The sequence below is a fragment of the Lemur catta genome, chromosome 4, assembly GCF_020740605.2.
Source record: "Lemur catta isolate mLemCat1 chromosome 4, mLemCat1.pri, whole genome shotgun sequence".
Lineage (NCBI taxonomy): Eukaryota > Metazoa > Chordata > Mammalia > Primates > Lemuridae > Lemur > Lemur catta.
The window spans coordinates 49,060,948-49,086,652 of NC_059131.1; the positions used below are offsets into that span (position 1 = coordinate 49,060,948).

At 34.4% G+C, this 25,705-nt stretch overlaps 1 protein-coding gene across 6 annotated transcripts in view; it reads right to left on the reverse strand.

Annotated features, from left to right (window-relative positions):
- VPS54 (VPS54 subunit of GARP complex) overlaps positions 1-25,705 on the reverse strand; it is a 147,506-nt gene continuing 121,801 nt past the window's right edge. For 5 of the 6 annotated variants that reach the window (XM_045549722.1, XM_045549721.1, XM_045549723.1 and 2 more), the window contains 9 exons: positions 25,264-25,376; positions 22,061-22,124; positions 19,738-19,843; positions 18,770-18,857; positions 18,086-18,207; positions 17,892-17,972; positions 10,191-10,298; positions 7,822-7,916; positions 1-1,375 (listed from right to left, as the gene is read on the reverse strand). In XM_045549722.1, coding sequence (XP_045405678.1) covers positions 1,270-1,375; positions 7,822-7,916; positions 10,191-10,298; positions 17,892-17,972; positions 18,086-18,207; positions 18,770-18,857; positions 19,738-19,843; positions 22,061-22,124; positions 25,264-25,376 — 883 coding nt within the window. In that variant the 3' untranslated portion in view covers positions 1-1,269. Of the gene's footprint in view, positions 1,376-7,821; positions 7,917-10,190; positions 10,299-17,891; positions 17,973-18,085; positions 18,208-18,769; positions 18,858-19,374; positions 19,476-19,737; positions 19,844-22,060; positions 22,125-25,263; positions 25,377-25,705 lie in introns of those variants that run through there. The other variant, XR_006734713.1, reaches the window with a different exon arrangement.

A 25,705-nucleotide genomic window follows, 5' to 3' on the forward strand; every position in this document is an offset into this window, starting at 1 on the left:
TAATTTTTTACAGCTTTATTTTAGACAGACAGTTTAAGAACCAATGACATACCTCTGTAATGATAATGGAAAGAAAATAAGCTTTCCCAGGAGCACAAAATAAGACTATTTCATTGTACATAATCACCACGAGATTAGGCACTCTGACAGGGTTAGGCAAGATTCTTGGTGTGAGGCGAGGCACAGGCACTTTCATTTGTAGAGTGCTGCTGATTCTAATTTTGAAGGTGGGTATTACAAAAGTCTTTAACTTACTTGTCACCTTATTTCTGGCCCCAACACAGCAGCCTATGTTTCTCCCTGGTCTTTCTTCATATACACATTGAAAGTAACTTAAAAGCAATCCAAGGGGGCCATACTTCATATCTAAATGTTGAAATGAGAACTCAGAAGTAGGCAGAATATATGAATACATATTCATACCTCTGCTAAAAATAAAGAGGCAAAAAAAAAAAACCCAACACCAAAAACCCTTCATAGATACTTTTATAAAAATACAGATATTAAACTGTAGCCTTTTGTATATCACTTCTGAAAAGCATTTAAATTAGTTGCATAAATAAATGCCAGTATCTTATTCTTTAATTATTACTTGTAATCAGCCTTTCAAGTATTTAGACAGTTCTGGAAGGCCTTACCCAGTTGACATACAGTGGTAGTAGAAATATTAAATATGTAACACACAAAGCCTAAAACTTGACATTGGTCACCAAAACAAAAATTAATTCCTAAATCCAAGCAATCAAAAGATGTTTATTTTTTATAGAAAGATCTGTAAAAAAATAATTTTTCAAACAGCTTTACTTTCATAGAGAAAACTTTCTACAGAGGTTGACTAAGATTTTAATATTTTAAATTGTACCATCATTAAATAAGGTGGGATACCATATGAATTTCATTGCACTGGAAGAAATGCAAAGCATTTTTTAATATAAAGTATACAGAGCATTCTAGTCAACTACAGCTGTGTTACAGCTATGTGTTCTTTTGGATTTGGTCCAAAGAAACCTGAGTCTGTTTCCAGAGAGAATGAAAAATGTTATAGACACCTGATCAGTTAACTCCTCACTGAAGGATGCACCAAAATGGCATTCCTTGTAGATCCCACTGAATCCAGTTTCCCAACACTGATACTTCCCTTTTCCCTTATCCCACCCCAGTTCACTTTGGGTTCCAGGTTCAGTTCTTGAGAATCATACACATCCAGATTTTCTTCATAAACATACACATCCCATGGTCAGATGAACTACCCAGTTTTCCAGTATGACATCACCTCTTCTGTTCCCAGATCTCAGCCATATTTAGGTCCAAATCTTTAAGGCCTTTTAAGGCTTGAAGATTTCCAGTGTAAAAAGCTACATCTGCTGTGACCAACCTAAACATTGGAGAGAAAATTATTTTTAAATCTCAAACTTTCTACTCAGATAATTAAAGTAGCAATGCTCATAATCAGGGTATTTTCCTAACTGCTACAGTATTATTTAAAATTCAGATTTCCTAGGGACCAAATGTCAACATATTTCTCTTAGCAGGATTCTTGCTATCATATAGTTGGGCCATTTAAGACTATATTTCAATAAGTATTTGGAAAAGGAATAAACCAATGCATGTTGGAGTTAGTTTCACAATAAGTTCTTCCCAATAAAATCTGATTTATCTTAAAATACAGAGAAAATAACAGATTAAACTGTTTTTGATTGGTTGGTACTAGAGTATACAGGTGTATGACTAAAATAGTAAACTCAAGGGAAAGAAAGTCCAAGTTCCCTAAGTGCCATCTAAGGAGCAAAATGAAGGCTAGTATTCATGTGTGTAAGTACTACTGGATATAAAATTTGCCACTGATAACACTGTCAAAAAAGAATTACACTTTGGAGTGCTGAGCTGTTACATTAATGCCTATACCTGAAAGAATACTTCCTTCAGACATTGAACTATTAATATTTAAAAATAAATAGGAATTGTTTACCTTTTGACTCCCTAAAAAAAAATGAAACATGGCTTTTTAAAAATGTCACATAAATGCTGATTTGCTGTTACTACTTTGTTCAACTGCAGTTTCACTTTTTTTTTAATGCAGGTATATTCTGAGGTCCAGAAAAAATTTTGGAAAGTGAAGAATTGTTAGAGAATTTTTTAAAAAGTACATAGAACAGTTTACTACATGGATAACAGATTTGTAATTATGAAAGGGAAGAGCTAATTTTTAAAATTAATGTTTGCAGGACAAAATACCTCAGAGACAGGAAACCAAAGGACCTTTATGCACAATTATTTCCCAGTGTATCAATCAGGTTCTTAGGACAAATAGGTGATATGACTAATGGATTCATTTGAAAAAAAGAATATTTTGCACTTTATAAATGGACAATTAAAATGTAATTGTGAAGTAATGAGTTTCAGTTTCTTAATAGCTTATGAAAATAGAGTAGGACTTTTTACTGTGAAATATGAATGAAGTACTACTCCATATAAAACACTGAGCTTTCAACTTGGTCTCAATATAACACATTAATAGTCACATGTTGGTGTGGGGTACAGTTACTTAAGGTATCCTTGCCTTGCAAATAGTATACAATAAATGGCAGAATAAATGAAGCACCTTCTAATGTTATAGAGAAGTTCAGTCTGAAATTCAAATAAATGTTGAATGATATAGTTTTATTCAACTGAGTTAATATTCTAACAGTGAGTTAATAGTCTAACAATCAACAGTCTTCTAAGGTTAGAAATAAGAAAATATAAAGTGCATGGCTTGGTACCTGGCACAGAGCACATGGGTATCCTCACTAGGAAAAAGAGGCTGTTACCTCACCTGTCCAATCCCTGAAGCACCTTCTCTACTGAAGCTGAAGTGAACCACAAGGAAAGCATCACTTTAGAAATCACTGAGCTGGGTACATCTAAAATAAGAAATCTTACCTATTCCAACCTTTCTTAAGTCTGGCCATAGTGATGATTTAACTGAATGAATTGCTAGGAAAACAGTGTCTCTCTAAACCATTCACAATCCAGATTATTTAGGAGGAAATAAATTATCTAAAACTCATGATTCCAAATCTGTAATGCCTACCAGCCAATCTGTAATGGCCTTCACAGCTATAGAAGAAAACAGGTAATGAACAGCATTTAGATAGCGCCTCACAGCTTTTAAAGTGCTTTCATTTATAATATTTCACTATTTCACTTAATCCCATAATAATGCTGGTAGTCAGACATATATAGGCCTACTCTATTTTGATAAGCTATTATTATCCCATTTTACAAATGGAAAAGCTGAGACTTAAAGTGACTGAGACAAAATGGCTGCTCCTGTGGGGCCTGGAGTGGATGTGTGTGCTGGCAGGGCTCTCATTCGTGGTCTCAGCAGTTTCCAGTATGCACACCTTTAGCTGGATGCAGAGGTTTCAATTAAGGCAAGAAAGAGCAGGAAGCCAAATTTTGCTCAATTTTTACAAAATAACAAAGTGGACATTAGTCTGATTTATATCAGTTGGTTCAGTACGAAGGAAGAGTTGGATTAAGTGATTAGGAACCTCTGATTTCTAACAGAGTCAGAATATATTTCTCCTGCTTTTAATTTAGTTTTACCAATAGACTACCTATGATCTAAATATTGTGTATCATTCCTAGGTGAATATAGTTTTTCAGATGTATGATCTCAATATGATATAAGCTTTATATAGTCTGTATATCTCACAGGTATACAGAAATGTCAATGCTCCATGCATAAAAAATAGGTTCTGTTATATTTTGACAGATGTGGCCCATGAAGAAACAAATAGGAGACCTTAATAGTTTGTAAAAGAGAAGAGGAAATCCAGGGTAGCCTCGTATTTTAATGAATGCATAACTTCTGGACTGCTATACTACATGGGGCAAAGGTGGTGTAAGCACTCTTAATGTTTGTACTACAGTCTAATTTATAAATACCATTGGACTCATTTACTTAATGTTTCAACCTTTATCACGTGGCAGAATTTTGTAAGAATCATTTTTTCATTTAAAATTCATTTAATTCAGGGTGTTTCAAAATCTATGAAAAGATTGTAAATTATCATGCTTCTTGTGATAATATGGTAAGTCACTGATAGTGAATGTAATGGCTCAAAAAAAGAACAAAACCATCCTAAAGCAAAGTCACCACATTAAAAATGAAACATAAAATATAAATCTCCATTTTTAAATATTATCAATATCTATGCTTAATAAACACAACTATACTGTATGTAGGAAACTATATAGAAAACATGTTTTATATCAAAGTTGAAAAATTTTGTTTGATATGAGAAAAGAAAAGCAGATATTTGCAACATATGGAACCAACAAAGGATTAGTTAGGAGAGCATATACAAAAATTCAAAATCTTCAAAAACCCAAAAAAATCCAAGAGAAAAATGGGAAAGACCATGAATAAGAAAAGTTACAGATGAGAACACCTGAATGACCAATAAATTATGAAGAGATGGTAAACCCATTAGGAAAATGCCAACAAGACACCATTATCCCCCATCAGACTGGCAACAATTAAGAAATCTAATAGCAAATGTTGGTAAGATGTGGGAAACAGAAACTCTCACAAACTATTATTAGTGGGCGTGTAAACTTGGTACAGCCACTGGCAATACCTAGTAGAATGAAAATGTACACGTGCTCTGATTCACTTGTAAGTATGTGTACTAAAGAAACAGTTACACCATTAGACATGTATAAGAATCTTCACTATGGTATGGTGTAATGGAAAAAAGTAATGACTTAGAAATCTATCACTAGGGGAAATTGATAATTTAAATATAGTTGATTCATGTGATGGAATACTATACAGCAGTCAAAATGGACTATTTCCATATCCCAACATAGAGAAATCAGTAACAATGTCAAGTGGAAAAAAGCAAGCTGCATATGTGCAATATACCATATAAGTAAATTAAATTTACAAAACAGCACTACATATTTTTCATAGATATAGAGATAATAAATGAGAAGGACTAAAAGAGTATAGACCAAATTCACTGGAAATGTTGCCTAAAGGATGGGAGAGACAGGAATGGGACCAGAGATGGGGTGTCAAGGTATACTTCAGCTTCATTTGGAATACATTTTTTAATGCCATTTTTTATTATGATAAACATTTTTTCGAGTGAAAGTGATAAATGTTAATAATAATCAATTCTGGGCGGGAGGCTGAGGCAGAAGGATTGCTTAAGCCCAGGAGTTTGAGGTTGCTGTGAGCTAGGCTGACGCCACGGCACTCTAGCCCGGGCAACAGAGTGAGACTCTGTCTCAAAAAAAAAAAAAAGAAAAAAGAAAAAAACATTCTGGGTAGCAAGAATATGAATATTTTGTTATTCTCCATATGTCTCTGTATTTTAAAAATATCTTAAAATAGAGAAAAAAATCACATTAAGAAGAAAAAGTACAGGGCTGAGGAGAGAGAGATACAGGGAGTAACTAACTGCCTAATGGGTATGGGATTTTCTTTTGGGGTAGTGAAAATGTCATGGGAGTAGATAGAGGTGATGGCTGCAGAGCACTGTGAATGCACTAAGTGCCACTGAATGTTTAATTTTATGTTATGTGAACTTTATCTCAAAAAAAGGTACATTTTTAGAGTAATTTCAGGAACAAAAATTCCTTTTAAGTGGGTAGTTTGTTATGTCCTTGGTAGATTGTAGAGGTTAATCTTCAGGGAATCCTATTTTTCAAAGGATCATTCATATACATGAACTGACTTACACACAATTAGATTTTGTAAGTATGTGCCAGTGGGGATCTCTAAGGTCGGACTAACTCTCAAACAGCTGTATTAACAAAGAAAATAATGGCTAATGAGTTAACTTGGATGCTTCAAAACTATTGGTTTGGGAAAATCCAACTGACCAACCCAGATTTAGCTATGGGAATAAAAGTAAAAGGGTATGAGTAGGGTAGGCCTTAAAAATATTACTAGCTTCCCCCCCCCACCCCCCCAGAGTCTCGCTCTGTTGCCTGGGCTAGAGTGCCGTGGTGTCAGCCTAGCTCACACCAACCTCAAACTCCTGGGCTTAAGCGATCCTCCTGCCTCAGCCTCCAGAGTAGTTGGGACTCCAGTCCATGCCCGGCTAATTTTTTTTTCTATATGTAGTTTTAGCTGTCCAGATAATTTCTTTCTATTTTTTTAGTAGAGACAGGGTCTCGCTCTTGCTCAGGCTGGTCTCGAAGTCCTGACCTCGAGCGATCCTCCTGCCTCAGCCTCTCTCTTAGAGTGCTAGGATTACAGGCGTGAGCCATCGCGCCCGGCCGCTTTGTTTTTTTTTTGAACAGCCTCATTAGGGCACAGTAAACATATGTATTAACAGTCTCTAAGTTCCTAATATGCTATTATTAATATCTTTTCAAGAGAAGTTCAATAACAGGTACCATATGCATGTACAACTTGTATCACTTGACATCAAATGGGAAATAGAGTACCACCCTTGTGGTGTTCATGTTGAAAATATCTGACTGTATTTTGGTGTGATATTATTGTTAATATCTTAGGAGGGGTTAAAGTATGGTATAAAAATGTCCTTGTTTTTAGAGATACATGCCAAAGTATTTAGGGGTTAAATTTCATGATGACTGTAGCCTGCTTTTTTGGATATTTGGCAAAAGAGAACTATGTGGGGTAGTGAGGAAAGGGAGAGAGAGCAGCAAGGAGAATGTGGTACAATTTTAACAATTGGTGAATCTAGGTGAGAGGTATTCAGTGTTCATTATATTGTCCTTTAACTTCTCCGTGGATTTGACATTTCTGAAAACAAACAATTCTTAAAAAGAAAAAGAATAATCAGGTAATAATCAAGGGACAGTATCATTGTTTTGCATAAAACTCCTAAATTTATCCTGGCTGATAGATTCAACACACTGAAGCTTCCAAATAGTTTTGTGCAAAATCAGTTCAGTGTTACTATTTTTTTTTTTAAATGTCAGGGCCAACTTCTGACCCTAACACATGTTTTTATGTGTACCTACAAGTTTGAAGTTTAAGCCTGAAATTCCTTTACAAAAGAATAAAATTTTATTCCTAAAAATCCATGAGATAGCTAACACACTAAGGAAATCATATTAAGATGTAACTAAATGATCAGTACTTTACATTTTGTAAAATCTTTTCCCCCTATCTTTATCTACTTACTCCTCACAAAAATCCTATAAGGAAACTTTTAACATCATCCCTATTTTTAAATCTAAAAAAATTAAGGCTCAGAGAGCATAAGTGATTTGCCCAAAGTTCCACAGCCAGTAAATGACAGAACGAGACGTTAACCCAAGTTTTCTGATTCTAAATCCTATGTTTTCTCTTTTATATACTATACTGTTACAACAGTAATATATATAATTTGTTCAACAGCTTACAGTAAAATATATACATATGCACACTTATTATTTTTTATAACCCTGTGAAGGAATTAAGACAGATTTTATCCTTGTCATTTTATAAATGAGGCACAGAGGTTAAATGACTTTCACATAGTCACACAGCTACTAAGCAGGATTTTGAGTCTTGTTTGGATAGGGGAAGACCACTGAGGTATCTAACAAGTGTTACTAATCCACATTGCCTCAAAACAGATATAGAAGGTCAAGTAAATAATTGACAATTTATAAACCACTTTAAGATAGATAGATAGACAAACAGACATCATTTCCATGGGGCATGGGGGAAGCCAAAAGTTGCTTATTTTACAATTTTAGTCCCCAGCATGATTACAGCAGAAAAGGATAGTGTAAGGAATAAAAACCAATCATTAAAACAAACTGATACGGGAGTGTGTGGTAAAAATATGTTTAAAAACATACCCATTTTGAGGTCCTCCATCATTTATCACATTTAAGTGAGATAACTGCTTTTTCAAGTGGAGTTTGTAACTTGCATTAATTCTTAAAAATAACATCTGGAAAAGAAATAAAACTAAGTTTCTCAAAGTTCTACTGAAATAGAAGATGTAAGTATCTCTCAGTTATCAATATCATTTGGAGACAGTATTAAAAAACCAAAACCTTTGCTTTATCATATACTTTTAAAATGCTCCTCTGAAAGTATTTAATTGCTATTTCACTATGATTTTTCTCTGTAGTTGGATAAAAGCTCTTTCTCCCTTCTTAGCAGTACTTCTAGCAACAAACTGCCTTTCTGCACCTTGGAAGAATTCCTGTCAAATTTTGTAAGTGGGATCAACTGTGAGAGGTAAAAAGAATAAAAAGTAGTGGAGAATTTTGCAATATATTTAACTTGGAACATGATACAGAAAAATAAAGTCACAATGACAGAGACAAAGATGCCTTATACTTTTTTTTTTTTTTTTGGAGACAGAGTCTCACTTTGTTGCCCAGGCTAGAGTGCCGTGGCGTAAGCCTAGCTCACAACAACCTCAAACTCCTGGGCTGAAGCAGTCCTACTGCCTCAGCCTCCCGAGTAGCTGGGACTACAGGCATGGGCCACCATACCCGGCTAATTTTTTCTATATATATATTTTTAGTTGTCCAGATACTTTATTTCTATTTTTAGTAGAGACGGGGTCTCGCTCAGGCTGGTCTTTAACTCCTGATCTCGAGCGATCCATCCACCTTGGCCTCCCAGAGGGCTAGGATTACAGGCGTGAGCCACCACACCCAGCTTCCTTATACTTTTAAACTAGTAAAATCACTTCAAAATATTTTACTGTTCCTGCATGCAGATTTTTAATGCAATGGCCCAATATTTCTTTGGGAAATATCTGACCTAAAATTATATACAATTAATCTGTGGAAATGATTTTGTGAAATAACATGTATTTTCTATAGGAAAAATATGAAAGTTTTGTGGAATTACTGGTATTCAAGTGGCAATATGGACATAAAACCTAAAACATTTTTCTAGCTTTGACAAGAATATCCTTTAAATTATCATGGGGATAAAAACACATAAAGTACCTGTATGCCCAGCTCCCTGACCTGGCTAAGTCAGTCTTACTTTAGAATTAGAACGCAGATGGCAAATCCAGAAGGTCAAAATGTCACAGATGGAGGCTCTTATATGTAAATGAAAAGGATGGCTTGGCTAGGGAGAAATCAGAAGGAAAAAAGAGACCCTAGTGGGTACTCCATATCTTATGGCTCCCCCTCAGTCCTCAGTGAGCCACAAAGGAACTGGATGATGTTTAATCATGAGGGTGGTATGATTAACGAAAACCTAGGCAAGCATGAAGGAAAATGGTAATAGCTAGTATGGGATAAAAGTCTGAGGTGGCATGGGAAAGGAGACCAGCAGGAGCAGGAGTAGACAAGAGACACTAAGAAAGCTACCCTCTGCTCCCAAATACCATTTCCAAGCACTCAACCAATTAAGGGACAAATCAAAATAAACAAACTTGTCTGAATAGCAAAAATCTCAGTGAAAGTTAAGTTCATTACTCAAGCAGCAACTAGGCTTATATTGTAACACTGTATCATTCTACAACTAGGCTCACCTGTTATAGAGGGAGTATGCTAAGGTGGGTAAAGACTGGAAAAAAGGGAGTACTAAAACTTTCAAAATTCCAAGCAAGAAAAACAAGGGGTATAAGAAGGGGCAGGGATGTCACTGAAAAGAACTCTGTGGTAATACTTTTATAGGCGAATACAGTAGGGGTAGAGGGTGGACACTACATAGGTGAGAGGTGCCAAAGACTCTCCCCCATTTTGCTCTTTTTCCTGGTTTGCACTTTACAGATCACTTACGCTGATCTAACAAATATTAATGATAAAGCAGATTGACTGAGTTAGTTATGTGTGTTAATCTTATTAACTCCATCACTAACTCCTCCCGTATCCAATTTGGGTTATGATCACAGTGAGTAACATATTTTGACACTCACTGACAAATGCCAATTCTGATTTTCAAACTAATAATGTAATAAATGATGCAAGTAAACTCTGAGACCTGTAATAATGAACAAATGGAATATCTGCTTTTTAGAATTGCTTACCATATAGTAAAGTTATAGCTTTGGCTTGTCAGAGCAAAGGCACTTTGAAATTAGAAATTTTTATCCATATTCCACTAGTGAATATAACAACCTAAAAAAATGATAGTCAATATTGGAACATGAACTAAGCTCAAATGTGCCAAAAGTATGTTAGAACACCCCAATTCTGCATGGATATTACATGTTATACATATAGAAGGAGTTTTAGGACTTACTACTCACCTGTGTTTGTTCTTCTGGAAGGAGATCAAATATAGCTTCATGCATTTTTGCCATTTGCTTACAAATATTCCTGAAACAGGCAGAAGGAACGGGAGCTTTCACCTCATACTGGTAGGAAAAAATAATGAGAATTACGTTCATGTCCTCTGGATTACATATTGTATCCATTGTTCCCAGAGACATGTTTTCTGTCCCTCCACATGTCCAACTTAAGCTTACACTTCACCTGTGATCTGTGCTACTCATACAAAGCTTGGGAACCTTTCATTACACAACCTAATCTACTTTGAGGGAGCTAAAATAGCTTAGTGGCTAAGAACACAGGCTAGTTTTAATCTTAAAACAGACTTCCTGGCCGGGCGCGGTGGCTCACGCCTGTAATCCTAGCCCTCTGGGAGGCCAAGGTGGGTGGATCGCCAAAAGTCAGGAGTTCGAGACCAGCCTGAGCGAGACCCCGTCTCTACTAAAAATAGAAATAAAGTATCTGGACAACTAAAAAAATATATATAGAAAAAATTAGCCGGGCATGGTGGCCCATGCCTGTAGTCCCAGCTACTCGGGAGGGTGAGGCAGTAGGATCGCTTAAGCCCAGGAGTTTGAGGTTGCTGTGAGCTAGGCTGAGGCCACGGCACTCACTCTAGCCCGGGCAACAAAAGCGAGACTCTGTCTCAAAAAAAAAAACAAAAAAACAAAACAGACTTCCTTGATTCAAATCCCAGCTTCTCCAATTCTTATCTATGTGATGTTGGGCAAGTTACTTAATTTCTCTATCTCAAAGGGCTGCTATGAAGATTAAAAGAGATGACTCATAGGAACACAAAATAAAGTACTCAAAAATGTCAGGTACTAATCTGGCTCAATATACAATGATGAATCATTAAAGTGGCCCCTTTAAATTAACAGATTATTTTTCAAACATGATTTTAAGAATGTGTCAACATGATCCTATCTGAAATCAATAGAAATCTGGTAGAATGAAAATGTTCTTTTTATTTTGTAGGTGGGTCAATATAGTGATACTTACACCTAACACTAAGGTAAAGGAAGACTTTTTCTATAATGTTCTATGATGAAAATTTAAACTTAAATTCATTTTACTATTCTTACACATGGAACAATGTATTAGTATGATTTCAATAATCATCTTTTGGCTTACATCTTAGAATTCACAGAGCTTAAATTATGTACCATTTTATTTATAAGATAAATTTGGGCTAAATAACTATGCTTTAAATGTATTACTCTTATATAGTTTATTAAAATGTTATGAGTTCCAATATACTGCTGTAGAAGAACCATGTATAAGTCACCATGTGACTAGATTAAATAAAGCAAAAACAAATTTGTGACCACCCCAGGGTTTATCTCTCTTCAGCCCAGAAATATACCAAACACCCCCCTTATCTTTTTTATTAATAACGGCTTTGAGATATAATTCACATACCACAAAATTCATTCTTTTAAAGTATACAATTCACTGGTTTTAATAAATTCATAGTTAATACAACTATTACCACTAATTTATAAACATTTCATCACCCCAGAAAGAAAGCCAAAACCCATTAGAAGTCATCTGCATTCTTTCCTTTCCCCAGCCCCTGGCAACCACTCATCTACTTCCTGTTTCTATGGATTTGCTTATGCTGGACATTTCACATAAATGGAATCACACAATATGTGACTCTCTATGATTGGCTTCTTCCATTTAGGCATAATGCTTTCAAGGTTCATTCATCAGGTGTCAGGCAGGTGGGAGGAGGAGAAGATGGGTAAATTCACACCGAGTGGGTGCAATGAGCACTATCTGGGAGACAGGCGTGCTTGTAGCTCTGACTCTGGTGGTGCAAAGGCAATATATGTAACCAAAGCGTTTGTACCCCCATAATATTCTGAAATATATATAAAAAAAAGCTTCTGCACAGCTAAGGAAATAATAAAGAAAGCAAATAGACAACCTACAGAATGGGACAAATATTTGCAAACTAAACATCTGAATAAGGGCTAATAATGACAATCTACAAAGAACTCAAGCAAATCATCAAGGAAATACAAACAATCCCATTAAAAAGTGGGCAAAAGACATGAACACAAGCTTTTCAAAAGAAGACAGATAAATGGCCAATAAACATATGAAAAAATGCTCAACATCACTAATCATCAGGGTAACGCAAATTCAAACCACAATGAAATATCACCTTACCTCAGTAAGAATGGCTTTTTATTAAAAAGTCCAAATAAAATAGATGTTGGCATGGATGCAGGAGAAAGAAATGCTTATACACACTGTTGGTGGGACTGCAAATTAATATAACCTCTATGGAAAACAGTATAGAGATTCCTCAAAGAACTAAAAGTAGACCTACCACTTGATCTAGCAATTCCACTACTGGGTATTTACCCAAAGGAAAAGCAGGCATTTTATCAAAAAGACACCTGCACTTGAATGTTTACTGCAGCACAATTCACAACTGCAAAGATGTGGAATCGACCCAAGTGCCTATCAATTCATGAGTGGATTAAGAATATGTATACTATAAAATACTACTCAGCCATGAAGAAGGATGAATTAAGGCCTTTTGCAACAATTTGGATGGAATTGAAGGCTATTATCCCAAATGAAATATCTAAAGAATGGAAAAACAAGCACATGTACTTGCTATTAAACTGGGACTAACCGATGAGCACACATGTGCACAGAGGAAAGTAAAACTTAGTGGAAATCAACCAGGGGGGAAAGGGGAGGAGGGGATGGGCAAAAACCTACCTAAGGGGTATAATGAATACTATATCTGGGTGATGGGCACACTTGTAACCCTGACTCAAGCATAACAAAATTAATACATGTAACCAAAAACATTTGTACCCCCATAATATTTTGAAGTAAAAAAAATTTTCAGGACACAGCTAAAGCAGTTCATAAAGGGAAATTCAAAGTATATATATTAAAAAAGAAAGGTCTCAAATCAATAATCTGGGCTTCCATCTTAAGAAACTAGAAAAAGAAGAGCAAACTAAATCCAAAGCAATTCAAAGAAAATTAATACAGACAGAACTAGGGGCGAAAAAAATAAAAAACAGAAAAATAGGGGGAAATAGCAGTAAAACCAGAAGCTGGTTCTTTGAGAGATCAAATATGTGATAAACTTCTAGTCAGGGGTAGGGAGGTAAGACAGCCTAAATTAACAATATTACCAATATCATGAATAAAAGAGCAGATAATACTATAGATCTTCATGGCCATTAAGAGGATAATAAAGGAATATTATGTACAAGTTAATAAATATAAATTTAACAACAGAAGAAATATATAAATTCATTCAAAGCAACAAACTTCCAAAGTATACTCAAGAAGAATTAGATTACCGACATAGTCCTATATACATTTTAAAAAATTGAACTTATAGTTAAAAATTTGCCTGTAAAGCAAGCACAAAGACTAGATCACCTTACTGGTAAATTCTACCAAACATTTAGGGAAAAAACAATACCAATTCCCCATAGATTCTTCCAGAAATAGAAGAGGAGAAATACTTCAACTCATTTCATGAACCCACCATTACCCTGATACCAAACTTCCAGAAATAGAAGAGGAGAAATACTTCAATTCATTTCATGAACCCAGCATTACCCTGATACCAAAATCAAATAGGCACTTAAAAATAAAACAAAAATTCAATGGATGTGGTGGCTCACACCTGTGATCCTAGCACTCAGGGAGGCCAAGACAGGAGGATTTCTTGAGGTGATGAGTTTGGGATCAGCCTGAGCAAGAGCAAGGCCCTGTCTCCACAAAAAATAGAAAACTTAGCCACGCATCATGGCACGTGCCTGTAGTCCCAGCTACCTGGGGGCTGAGGCAGGAGGATAGTTTGAGCCCAGGAGTTTGAGGTTGCAGTGAGCTATGATGACACTACTATACTCTAGCCAGGGCAACAGAGTAAGACTCTGTCTCAAAAAAAAAAAAAAAAAAGAAAAGAAAGAAAGAAAGAAAAAGAAAAAAACCCTATAGACCAATTTCCTTCATAATGCCCCGAGAACAAAGAAATCCTTAAGTGGGTTTATCTCAGGAATGTAAGGTTGATTCAACATTTAAAAATCAATCAAGGCAATTCACCATATCAGACCAAAAAAGAAAGACTATATGATCACTTCAACAGATATACAAAAAGTATTTGACAAAATTCAACATGTGTTCATGACACAAACCTCTTAGCAAACTATAAACAGAAGGGAAACTTCTTCAACCTGATAGAGCCATCTCCAAAAATCTATAGCTAATATCATATTCAATGTCTAAAGACTAAACACTTTAACGCAAAACTGGAAACCAAGATGTCTGCTTTACCACTTCTATTCAACACTATACTTAAGGTCCTAACCAGTGTCATTAGGCAAGGAAAAAAAATAAAAGGCATAATAAAAATTCTATTTGTAGACAACATGATTATATATGTAGAAAATTCTAAAGAATCTTTAAAAAGGACATTACCTCAATAAACCTGATTTAAATTACTTAGCTTTCTACTGGTAGCCATAGCACGCCACTATCTTTCTACTGTATCTCCCACTCCTGTTTACCTACCCCAATGTATTAGCCAAATGGGAACTATTACCTTTCTCATTAATAACAACAATAGCAAAAGCATTAGCAGTCAATATTTACTAGAACTTGCTATAGTCAAACATATATTACCTCATCAATCCTAAATACAGCTTTTATGATGTAGACTCTACTACTATCCCCATTTAGAGATAGAAAATGAGGCTTAAGGAGATTAATAATTTGCCCAAGGTCCTTCAATGGCTAATATGTAACAAACAAGGGATTTGAATTTAGGTCTACCTGACTCTAAAACCCTGACACTGGATTACCTTCTTGTGATTTCTACCAGCATGTTTGCTCATGCTGTTATCTCAGAGGTCTCTTTACTTCATTTGCCCTAATCTTATATATCTTTAAAAGCAAAACTCATAAGCATGCCTCATCTATAAAGTTTTTCCAAAGTTTTCTCTCCAGCTAGTAACCATCTCTTCCAAAGCATTAAAAGCTCTAATGCACTAAATCAGTTCCTTATTCACCTACTTTATATATTCTATCTCCTGTTGTCGTTATTGATCTACTTCCCCTATTTGAGGATAAGTTTCAAGGCTTATTTACCCTTGTGTATCCCTCTGTTGCCTAACACAATGGTTTGCACATAACTTAATGAATGAATGAATAAACAAATGGTGGCTGGGACATTAGTCTAGCTATTAGCACAATTAGATATTAATGTTTCATTGTACCCAACCAATGGTTCTCTTATTAGCTTCTTAGAATGAGCTGTTATTATATTACTGTGTCATCCTTCTTTCCTAAAATTAAATTTTCAGATAAGAAAATGAAAAGCTAAAAACTGAAAGGCAAATGCAAACTAAACACTGTCTGCTATTTTGGCTTGGATTAAAAACAGGGTCAAACTCCTGGGCAACACATGAAAGCAAACAGAACAGGGAGTGGTAAAGAGAGACTGGAATGTGACATGGCAGGGTAATGGGAAAAGGCATCAATAGGGAAGACAGTAGAGAGAACACTAATATTATAAAGCTTGGCCATGTTCTTCAACAAGTCAATAATACGTTTAAAAAAAAAACGGAGAGGAGGGTTTGCTAGTTTATAAAAGACTTCAGAGACATAATAACTAAATGCAATATTTGGACCATGTAGAAGCCTTTGTCCAAACAAATTACTGTAAAAAGACATTGAGACAATGAGTAAGTTTCAAACAGAACAATAGATATTAGATGGTGACATTAAGCAATTTTTGTTAATTTTATTACATGTGATAATGGTAACATGGTTATGTAAGACTGTGTTCTTAATTTTTAAAAATGCATACTTAAGTATTAAGATGAAACACCATAATACCTCAAATTTATTATATAATATTTTAGCAAAAAAAAGCAAATTGTAAATAACTGTTAAGTATAGGTGAAGAATATATGGGAATCTCATTAAAGAATTCTCTTTCCTTACAGAAAAAAGAAGAATAAAATAAGATGTCACAGGAAAAAGTTTAGCCACTGTTGCAATTCTTGTTCAAAAACTCTGTGGATGACCAAAATCGCAAATTAAAATCAAAGTTTGAAAAGTCCTGGCACATTTTTGGTTTTGCTTAATTATATTCCACTTCATCTCTACTTCTACTATTTAACATTTACTCTATCCTACACTGTTATATGTTTACAATCTTCTGCCTTGTTAGATGGTAAACTTTTTGAGAGCAGACACAATGTGTTATTGATTTTCAGTACACAGAAGAATGCTGTATTTCAAAAAGGAAACTGGTAGAACAGAATTTCTTTTGAATTTAGCTTGTACATGGCACTCATGAAGAAAATAGAGAATTTCTAAACAATAATTTTTCTCCATACAAAACTAGAAACTAATAGGCATAACATAGTATAGGTATGTTTGCATATAATTATAAATTCCTTAAGCTTGTTAAAAGTGAAGTATAAAACATCTATATTATCAACTACACCAGAGTTTCTCAAGTGTGATCTGGTGACTCCTGGGAGTCAAGAGACCTTTTCAAGGAATCTGGAAAATAAAAACCATTTTCATAATAATACTAAGATGTTATTTATCTTTTTTACTCTTGTTCCCTCATGATTGAACAGTGGGAATTTTCAGGTGGTTTGTGATGATGTCACCACTCTGAAGGCTAATTGAATGTGTGTTTGTATATTCTTATGTTTTAAAAATTCTTAGTTTTAATTTCTAATATGGTACTCACTGATAAGTATAAATTACATAAACAAAAGCTCTTTGGGGTCCTCAATTATGTTTAAGAATGCAAATGGTCCTATGACTAAAACTTGAGAACTATAAAACAAATGCAATATTATTTTCTAAGCACTCCCTTCTCACTGTCATCCTCAAAGGTTTAGGCATGTGTCTATGTGAGTGAATGGGCACCACTTTATCTTGCCCTTTTGATTCTTATATGCCTGCTGTTCCTGCCATTTCTGAATCTGAAAGATACAAGTAGGAGTAAAAGCAAATCAAAGCTCCTGGCTTAGTAAGGTTACTCCAAATATGATCTTGGGCAAAAGGTATACACTGAATAAACCTTCAAACTTTCAAGTTAGGAAATTTCTGCCTTCTCCCTAAGACATGGACTGAAGAACTTAGGGAAAGGAAAAGAGTGAGGGATAGGGTGAAAATGATTGAGGCTGATTAAATGACAGTTTTCTGAAGATACCCTCCCAGTATAATTCAGAATTCTTTGGGGAACACTGCTTCATTTAATGACATATTGGTAATGAAAAGAACATAAGAAATGAATATTGAAAGTGATTAACATAAGAATACTTCTGTGTAGGGTTCCTATCATCCTTAGAACCATCTCCTCTACTCCCCCTAACCCCTTAAAAATGATTATCAACTATGTGGGAAATCTAAAAATTTTATTGAGTTGTTTTCTAAACTCTGAAGAATTTCAATTGTTAGACAACTGTGGGTTAGATCACTATGAGTGGCCTTGACCACAGCAGATATTCACATTTTCCCGAAAAAAATTCAAAATTTTTACCACTTGGTAAATATCCTCTGAAAATTTAGATTCTCTTATCACATCTTACTTATAAAGGATTCTCTATAAAATGGAAAGTCATAATGCCTTTAAGCAAAGCCTAATAATTTCTATAAATCATTACCTTAGATAACAGCTTGTCAAATAAGCTATCCATTATCGCTACAAGCTTAGCTGATATTTCAGCTATGTGGTCATGGTAGTCCTGTAATGAGAAATAATATTGCATTTTAAAGTCCCTGGGATACATCTAAAAAATACTTAACAATTGAGGAACTAAACTTATGAAACTTCGATAGAAAACATATGAAAAAGTACCTTAGTGATATGATCAAAATGCCTAAGCATGCTATATTGCTTAGGTGGTAGTCGAGCTTCAAAATGAGCCCGGATCACAGGAATGTAGTGCACAATTAACTGCAAACATCGCGATGACAGAGCTAAACACCCAGGAAGTGGATATATAATGGAGAAACAAAAAAAGATATTAGTTGATTTCAATTACAAATAAAATTAAGTAAAAAATGTCAATTTTTATACAAATTCAGTTTATTTCATAAATGAACACTGTGGCAGAAGGCAACACATTTCATTTTGCATAAAAACATAATTTGGTACTGAATAATGTAATGACCATGCTGCTTTCACAATGGACTCAAGTTGTGAGCATTGCCAATATGAAGACAATAATGGGACAATTGATCCTCTTCTGACATTCAGGTACCTTTGACCCCAAAGTACTTCATATACATTACATCTTAACATTTTCTAGAGTGGTACAGCTTCCAAATAACTTATACTAGTTGGAGTGGAAATTCCTCAAAACATTTTCCCCAAGGTTAGTTTTTCTATTATGATAATACATAAAAGAGCAAAGTGGCATTTGCCACTTTTAGAGCCTTTCATTAGAACTATGAAAACATCAGATATAATAAAAACACAATGAGTACAGTGACATTATTGTAACACTTCAGCATGTGAATTAAATGCAAGAATCCATACCCAAATTTTTTGTAGTTATTGTTTTTAGTCCAACAACTTGCAGTGCACCAGCTCCAAGAACTAATTGGCAACTTCTTGAATTGAAGTACTAACAAAGGAAGGAGAAAAAAACCCAAACAATTCATTAAAAACTATTCTTTATATGCTAGCAATGTGCTTTTTAAAAATACATTCCTCTTTCCTCTCAAAGACCAAATGAATTTTCCAGTAGAAGCAATTAGGATCTACTTATATAATGACAAAAAGGGGGGGAGGGGAATTCTAAATGATAATATTTACTGTCTGATAGGAAAAAAGTTGAGAAATTCTAAAAACCTATTTTAAGAAATTAATCTTTAACTTGTATTCACAAAACTAGTTCAGTTTCAGTTGTTCTTACTGGAAAGTCCTGTTTTCAAGAGTTTCAAAAATCTTTCTTGACTAAAACATGACAACTCAAGTTCAGAACAGAATTAACTGATAGATTTGAGGTTCGAAAAAATTAAAGCCTTTCCTCTAAACTAGCAGTTAAAAATCTCTCTTAATATAAAACGGCTGAATAAAATTATCACATTTTCATTTTATATCAATGGTTCTGAAAGAATGATGCAAGAAAAATCTCTAACCTTAGTGAGATGAATTTTGTAAAGTTCAGTGAATTCCTTCCATGCACATTTGAAACCAGTCCAGGTTTTTTGACCTAAGTGGCCTCAGTCATGTTCAGCACCTAACGAACAAATCATCTCCTGTCTCCAATGTCATTAACAACTCTACGGGTGTAATGAGGAATCACTAAATGTGGAGTGAGAAGGAAGCAGGCAGCTTTTTTCCAGTAACATGTTGTGATTCAACCACAATCCTATGTTATAAAACTAATGTCTTAAAGATAACTTGACCTTGAAAAATGTCTTAGAGTTGAAAGATTAGTCACACCTTAATCAATTAATTCTTCCAACTATTTCCCCATAATGGGGTAAAGTCATACAAACCTTCAATAAATCTGACAGACGAGTAAGCATGTCAGTAGTAACAGATGGGATGTTATCCACACATTGGCAATATTCAAGGATAATTCTTATTAACAGCAATACAGTTCTATAAGAAAAGAAAGATAGTAGGCAATCGACACAAGAAAATCAAACTCATTTGGCATATATTAATAAAAATAAAATTACCAGTACAATGGATCTCTGAGGATATAATGATCTCAGTAATTGTTAAATTATGTGTTTCATTCACAAGTGCAGCGGGTTCTGGATTAGAGTGAGGCAAGAGAGGTGCTTAGGGTGGAAAATTTAAGGAGGCATTTACTGAGAGTTGCAGGGTCAGCACTTGAATGACACTGAGAATGAGTAGCTCCTTAAATTTTGTGCTATAGGCATAGCAGCCTCTGTATGGCATTCTCATTAAGGTATTCTCTTCAGTAAGGCAGGTATTTCATTCCTTGGCCATTTCAGAAACACTGACAAAAAGCCTACCCAGTGTTTCTGTTTACCAGTAGGTCCTCAATCATAACTATTAATGAAGGGAACCTAGTCCAGATTTTCTTAGTGAGATGAGAAAGAAGCTACAATGGCTTCCAAAGACAACATATCTCCTAAGAATTTTATCGTAGGTCACAAAAGGTTCTCTAACGATGATAAAAGTTATTAGCTCAATAGCAAGACATGTCACAAGTTAAAAAGACACACTACTGAGAGGTTAAATAAGATTGAAATTAAGGGGAAAAGATCTATTCACTAAGTTCAACGAGAGGCTCAGAAATAAGAGATCGATATAAAACAATGGTTTATATAATAAAAGTCTGAAGGATATGAGGAACTAGTGATTCAAGAAAGATAGTGTCTAGCCTTTAGAACAATTTGTCAAACCATATATTACTCTGTATGCATACTTCTAGAGTCTGCTTTACTGGGCATGAGTCCATTGCTTATCTTTTGTAATCTTCTGTCAGAAGTTATAATAGTCCCCCTTTAGCCAAGGAGTTCAGTTTTTTGACAACAGACTCTTTGACTAAAAAGCTAGAAAGCAAGATAGCCAGAGGGGACCATTTCCATCAAGCACATGAAGAACAAACAGAAAATGGGTAGGTAAGAAGGGAAATCAAAATTAGATTGAAGGGATGAGATTACAGCGAGGCTGTAAAAATCTTTGCCTACCAGAACTATAGGGACTTAGTTTAGAATGAGCAGACTTCAGAGACGTAAATACAGATTGAGAAAAAGCATTAATTCTATACATACTTTTAGAATGCTTATTATGGTACCAATAAAAATAAAAAATGGTAAGATAGAATCTTTGACACCTTTGAGGAACTCAAACTAGGGAGATATATACATAAATAAATAATTCTATTATACTCAGTAAATGCCATGATAGAGGGACATAGAGTTACATTCTTCCTAGACCAGGTGGCTACTTCAAGAAAGGCTTACACAGGGACAAGCAGCAAAGAATAACAGTGAAAAAGAATGCTAGTCTAGATACTGAGAAGTAGACCTAGATTCTAATTCTGACTACATTTGGGTCTCTTTATGTTAATCACTTAACCTTCTAAGCTTCAATTCTCTTAACTGTAGAAAGGAAACAATCCCTGATACGTCTATTTTACAAAGTGTTGTAAAGATCAAATGAGATCATATGTATATGAAAATATTTAAACTGTGAAGTGTTGTTCAAAAATATGAAGATATTATTTTAGTTACCAATTCAATACAAGGCATGTAGTACCGAACAACAATGGGATTGTTGGTATGCTTTTTAGTTAACTTTAATTTGAGATACTTTCATTGGTAAAAGAGTAAAAAAACCTAATGATTCAAATGATCATGATGAAAATAGCTACCTACAACTGTCAACTTATTAGGTGCTAGAACTGTGCTTTATATGTATTACCTATTTAATTTTCACAGTAATTCTACATATAGTACAAATTTCTACATTTTGTGGGCTCCAGAGCCCACAATTTAAACTACTATGCTATACTACACACTAAGAAAGCTATAGAAAAAAAGATAGAAAGACCTGGGGATAGTAAATAACATCATGGATCCACTATATCACTCTTAGACTGTCTAGATGTCTTGTTATATGAAAAAAAAATCAAGCCTTTTTTGTTAAGTCAATGTAGTCCTTAATGGATAAAGCATACTACAGATCATAGAAAATAAAATAAATCCCTAACATTTCATTTAAATTCTTGATAGGATTTAAAATTGTTAATCCAAAATTTCCAACTCACTTCAAGGGGGAACCAGAAGACTTACATTTTAAATAATTGACTCAAATAACGAAGAAAAATGTGTCACTCACCCAACAACAGCATACTGTTGTCCCTCAACAATGAGAACCTCAGCTGGTTTCCTTTCTTCTGTAGCTAGAGAGTAAAGCAAAGAAACAAAAGAGACAAGGGTACAAGATGAAACAAAACATTGGAGAAAAAGCTTACGAAGATAGTTCAGGGCCTAGAACTATCTCATTTCTGAAAATAAATATCTACTTTTTGGGAAGCAATTTGACACAGAGTAAATAAAGTATATTGGGAGTTAGATTTGGACTTGAGTACCAATACTGCAAATTACTGGATGCATGATTTTGGGCCAATTACTTAACCTCTTTGAATCTCACTATCTATATCTATTAAATGCAAATAATATTATCTGTCTTTTAGGATTGTTGTTTATGGTAGAGCTGATTACAAACTGCCTATCCCTTAAGCCTAGCACATGGTAGATGATCAATACCTAAAAAAATGTTTAGAAAGGCAGAACTAGCATTTCAACTGGTTATCTTTATTATAATCATGCTTAGAATACAAGTTAATTTCTAAATTCAATGAAGAGATTATGTATTTAATTCTCAAGATTTCAACCCAGAAGTTACTTTATTTTCATTATGTGATACTTATCACTATAAAACAAAATTCAGCATATTGAGGTGAAAAAAACGGTAGACCAGATTATTGTCCTGAATCAGACAAATTTAATAGATTACCATGGGCAAGTCATTATGTTTCCCTAAGCTTCAAGTGCTTTTGAGCTATAAGACTTGAAATGTCTACTTATTCTTTTCTTTCAAGCAAAAAAGTTCCATGTGATACATATTTTAATCATAATTCACTACGTATGTCAGACCATAAATTTTTTGAGGGCAAGGACTGTGTCTTAACCAGTTCTCTATATATTGAAGAGAAGTAGCATTGCATAGTAGGTAAGAGAAAGGGCCCTAAAGTCAGTCTGCCTAAATTTGAATCCCAACTCTACCACTTCCTAGTTGTGTGACCTTAGGCAAGTTGTTTAACCTCTTTGTGCTTCAGTTTCCATATTTGTTAAATGCTAATACTAAGTGTCTAGCTCAAGGACCTGTAAATGAGACAACACGTGTAAAGTGCTTAGAACAAACAGTGTAAGCACTCAATTAATACCAGCTGCTATCCATTAACTATCATTTCCCCAGTGCCTAGCTGAGTAGTAATTCAATAAATGGATGATAGATGAATGAATAATAATCCAGGATCTTTAACTTGATAAGAACTAGTAAAATGTTAATGGACTTCTAATAGCATATACCCTATTTGTTGCTAGAGAGACAGAGAGAGAGAAAAAAAAGACTGAATTAGTCGGGAGTGGTGGCACTAGCACCTGTGTAGTCCTAGCTACTCAGGAGGCTGAGGCAGGGTCGCTTAAGCCCAGGAGTTTGAGGTTGCAGTGGGCTATGATGACGCCACTGCACTCTAGCCCAGGCAACAGAGAAGCAAGGTATGTAAGAGAAACGTCCTACTATCAGTATCCTTCTAAGAAGAAGTGAACACGAATAGTTCACTTTGCAGAAAAAATACAAAGTTAACAGTTAATCACTCTACATTTATGATTTTAATTCAAAAATCATTGTTTGCATAACACTGGAATTATATAAAAGACCATTAGCTGTTCGGGGACAGAAAATATGTCCTAGTTATCTAGCACAGCACCTTGCATAATGGGAAGTCAATCAAATATAGCTTGAAAGAATTGATGTGTAATGTCTTATAATTTTAAACTAGTGATTTAGAATAGTCAGTGTTTTATTTTTCCTTCATCTTTTGCTACTTTAATGCTTTTGTTTTGCTAATACCATATAACCAATTAAAAAATTTAACCACCAACCAACACTGTTACATATTAAAAATGATCATAACAGAAATGTACTTATTTCCTTCAGTTTTTCTCTCTGCCCTGTATGAACAAATCTATTTTATACCTGTACTTAACTCCCTCTCTCCTGTCATAGTGGTAGAAGATGTAGCCTTTCTCTTGAACTCTGGATTCAACACCAGGTGCCCTGCCCCATAAATCACCCTCAATCTCTCTAATTTCTCTTACCTTTTAGCTACCACTTCATCACTGACTTTTCCCTCACAGCAAAACTTGTTGGAAAAGTAGGCTACATTTGTCTACCGTTCCTCACCTAGCATTGAACTGCTAACACTCCAATGAATTACTAAGACTGCAAATGATCTATGTGTCCAATGGTTATTATTTGTATTTTCTCAGTCCTTCTCTTGTAGTGTAGTTGCATTTCATGCAAATGTGAAGTATATAATTTAAAAATACTTCTATATAGAAATATTAAACTTTCATTAAATGCATAAAATTTGAAATAATGCAACTGCCTCCTCCATCAAAAATATTCAAGAACTTAATAATATCAAATCTGGTATTACAGGATGTGTTGTAAATCAATATACATTATTATCACATGATGACTCCACTTTAACTGATATACAAAAATAACTCCCAGCCACTGCATCCTTTTCATATGAAACCCAATCAGTATTTGATACCAATGACAATTGTCTCATTGAAACTTTTTACTTCTATGTTCTTCTGGATTTCTTCCTACCTCTCACACCTTTTCTTCTTAGTCATCCCTTCATAGTTTTCTTTCTTTATGGTTCTTTAACATTTTGGTTGTCTCTATCATATAACTATATTACTTGTGATTGCTTATAAATTTTTTTATTTTGTTCATTAGATCTAGCTTCTTTAAAGCAGAATTATAACGTTATCTCTGTCTCAATATATGACATAAAGAAGCTAACTAGTGTTCACTGAATGAATATATGTCTCTAAACAATATGGTATAATAGGAACATAGGTATAAAATTATATAAAGCTGATTTCAAATCCCAGCTCATCATTTATACAAAATTCCTTAATCCCTCTAAGCCTTAAGCCTCCTCACTGTTACACAAGGTAATAATAGTACATTCATCATAGGTTGTCGTGATGATAAACTAGAGTAATGCATGTAAAGCACATGGTCTAGTGTCTGGCATATGATTAACACTCAATAAATACTTGAAATTATTATCATAAATTTCCATAGATACTTTTCCTGTCAACTATGTACTAACTAAGCTGGGAGTATTAGTTTTAGGCTTTTCAATATGCATTATCAATTAAGGAAATATTAAGCATTCATACAAAATAAACAAATATAAAATTGAAAGAGAATGTGTGAATGAATACACATACCTCCTAATTTTTTTTCAGGTAAAGCAATCTTTCCATCTGATATAGAATCAACAAGATCCTGAAATTCTGCAGGAACATCAGCTTGCTTCCAGCGCTCATTGTCTAAGAGGAGACTATTCAAAAATAAAAAGAAAGGAAGGTAAACTTTAATGTTTCAACACCATCTTCCTAGGTTGAAAAGAAAAGGAGGGAGAACTGAGTACATAAGATTTTTAAAATGCTAACCAAAAAGAATGATGAAACATCATTTACTTAACTTTGAGTGGAAAAAAAAAAAGTCAACCTATTGAGGATCTTCCTGATAAGTACTTTAACAGAAGTAAACATTCTAACCCATTTTGAAAAGCCAAGAAATGTGATTTTAATTCCATAATCTGTCTTCAATAAAAAAAAAAAATTTATCAGGAATTTTGGCTGGCCAGTCAATCAAATTTCCTCTTTT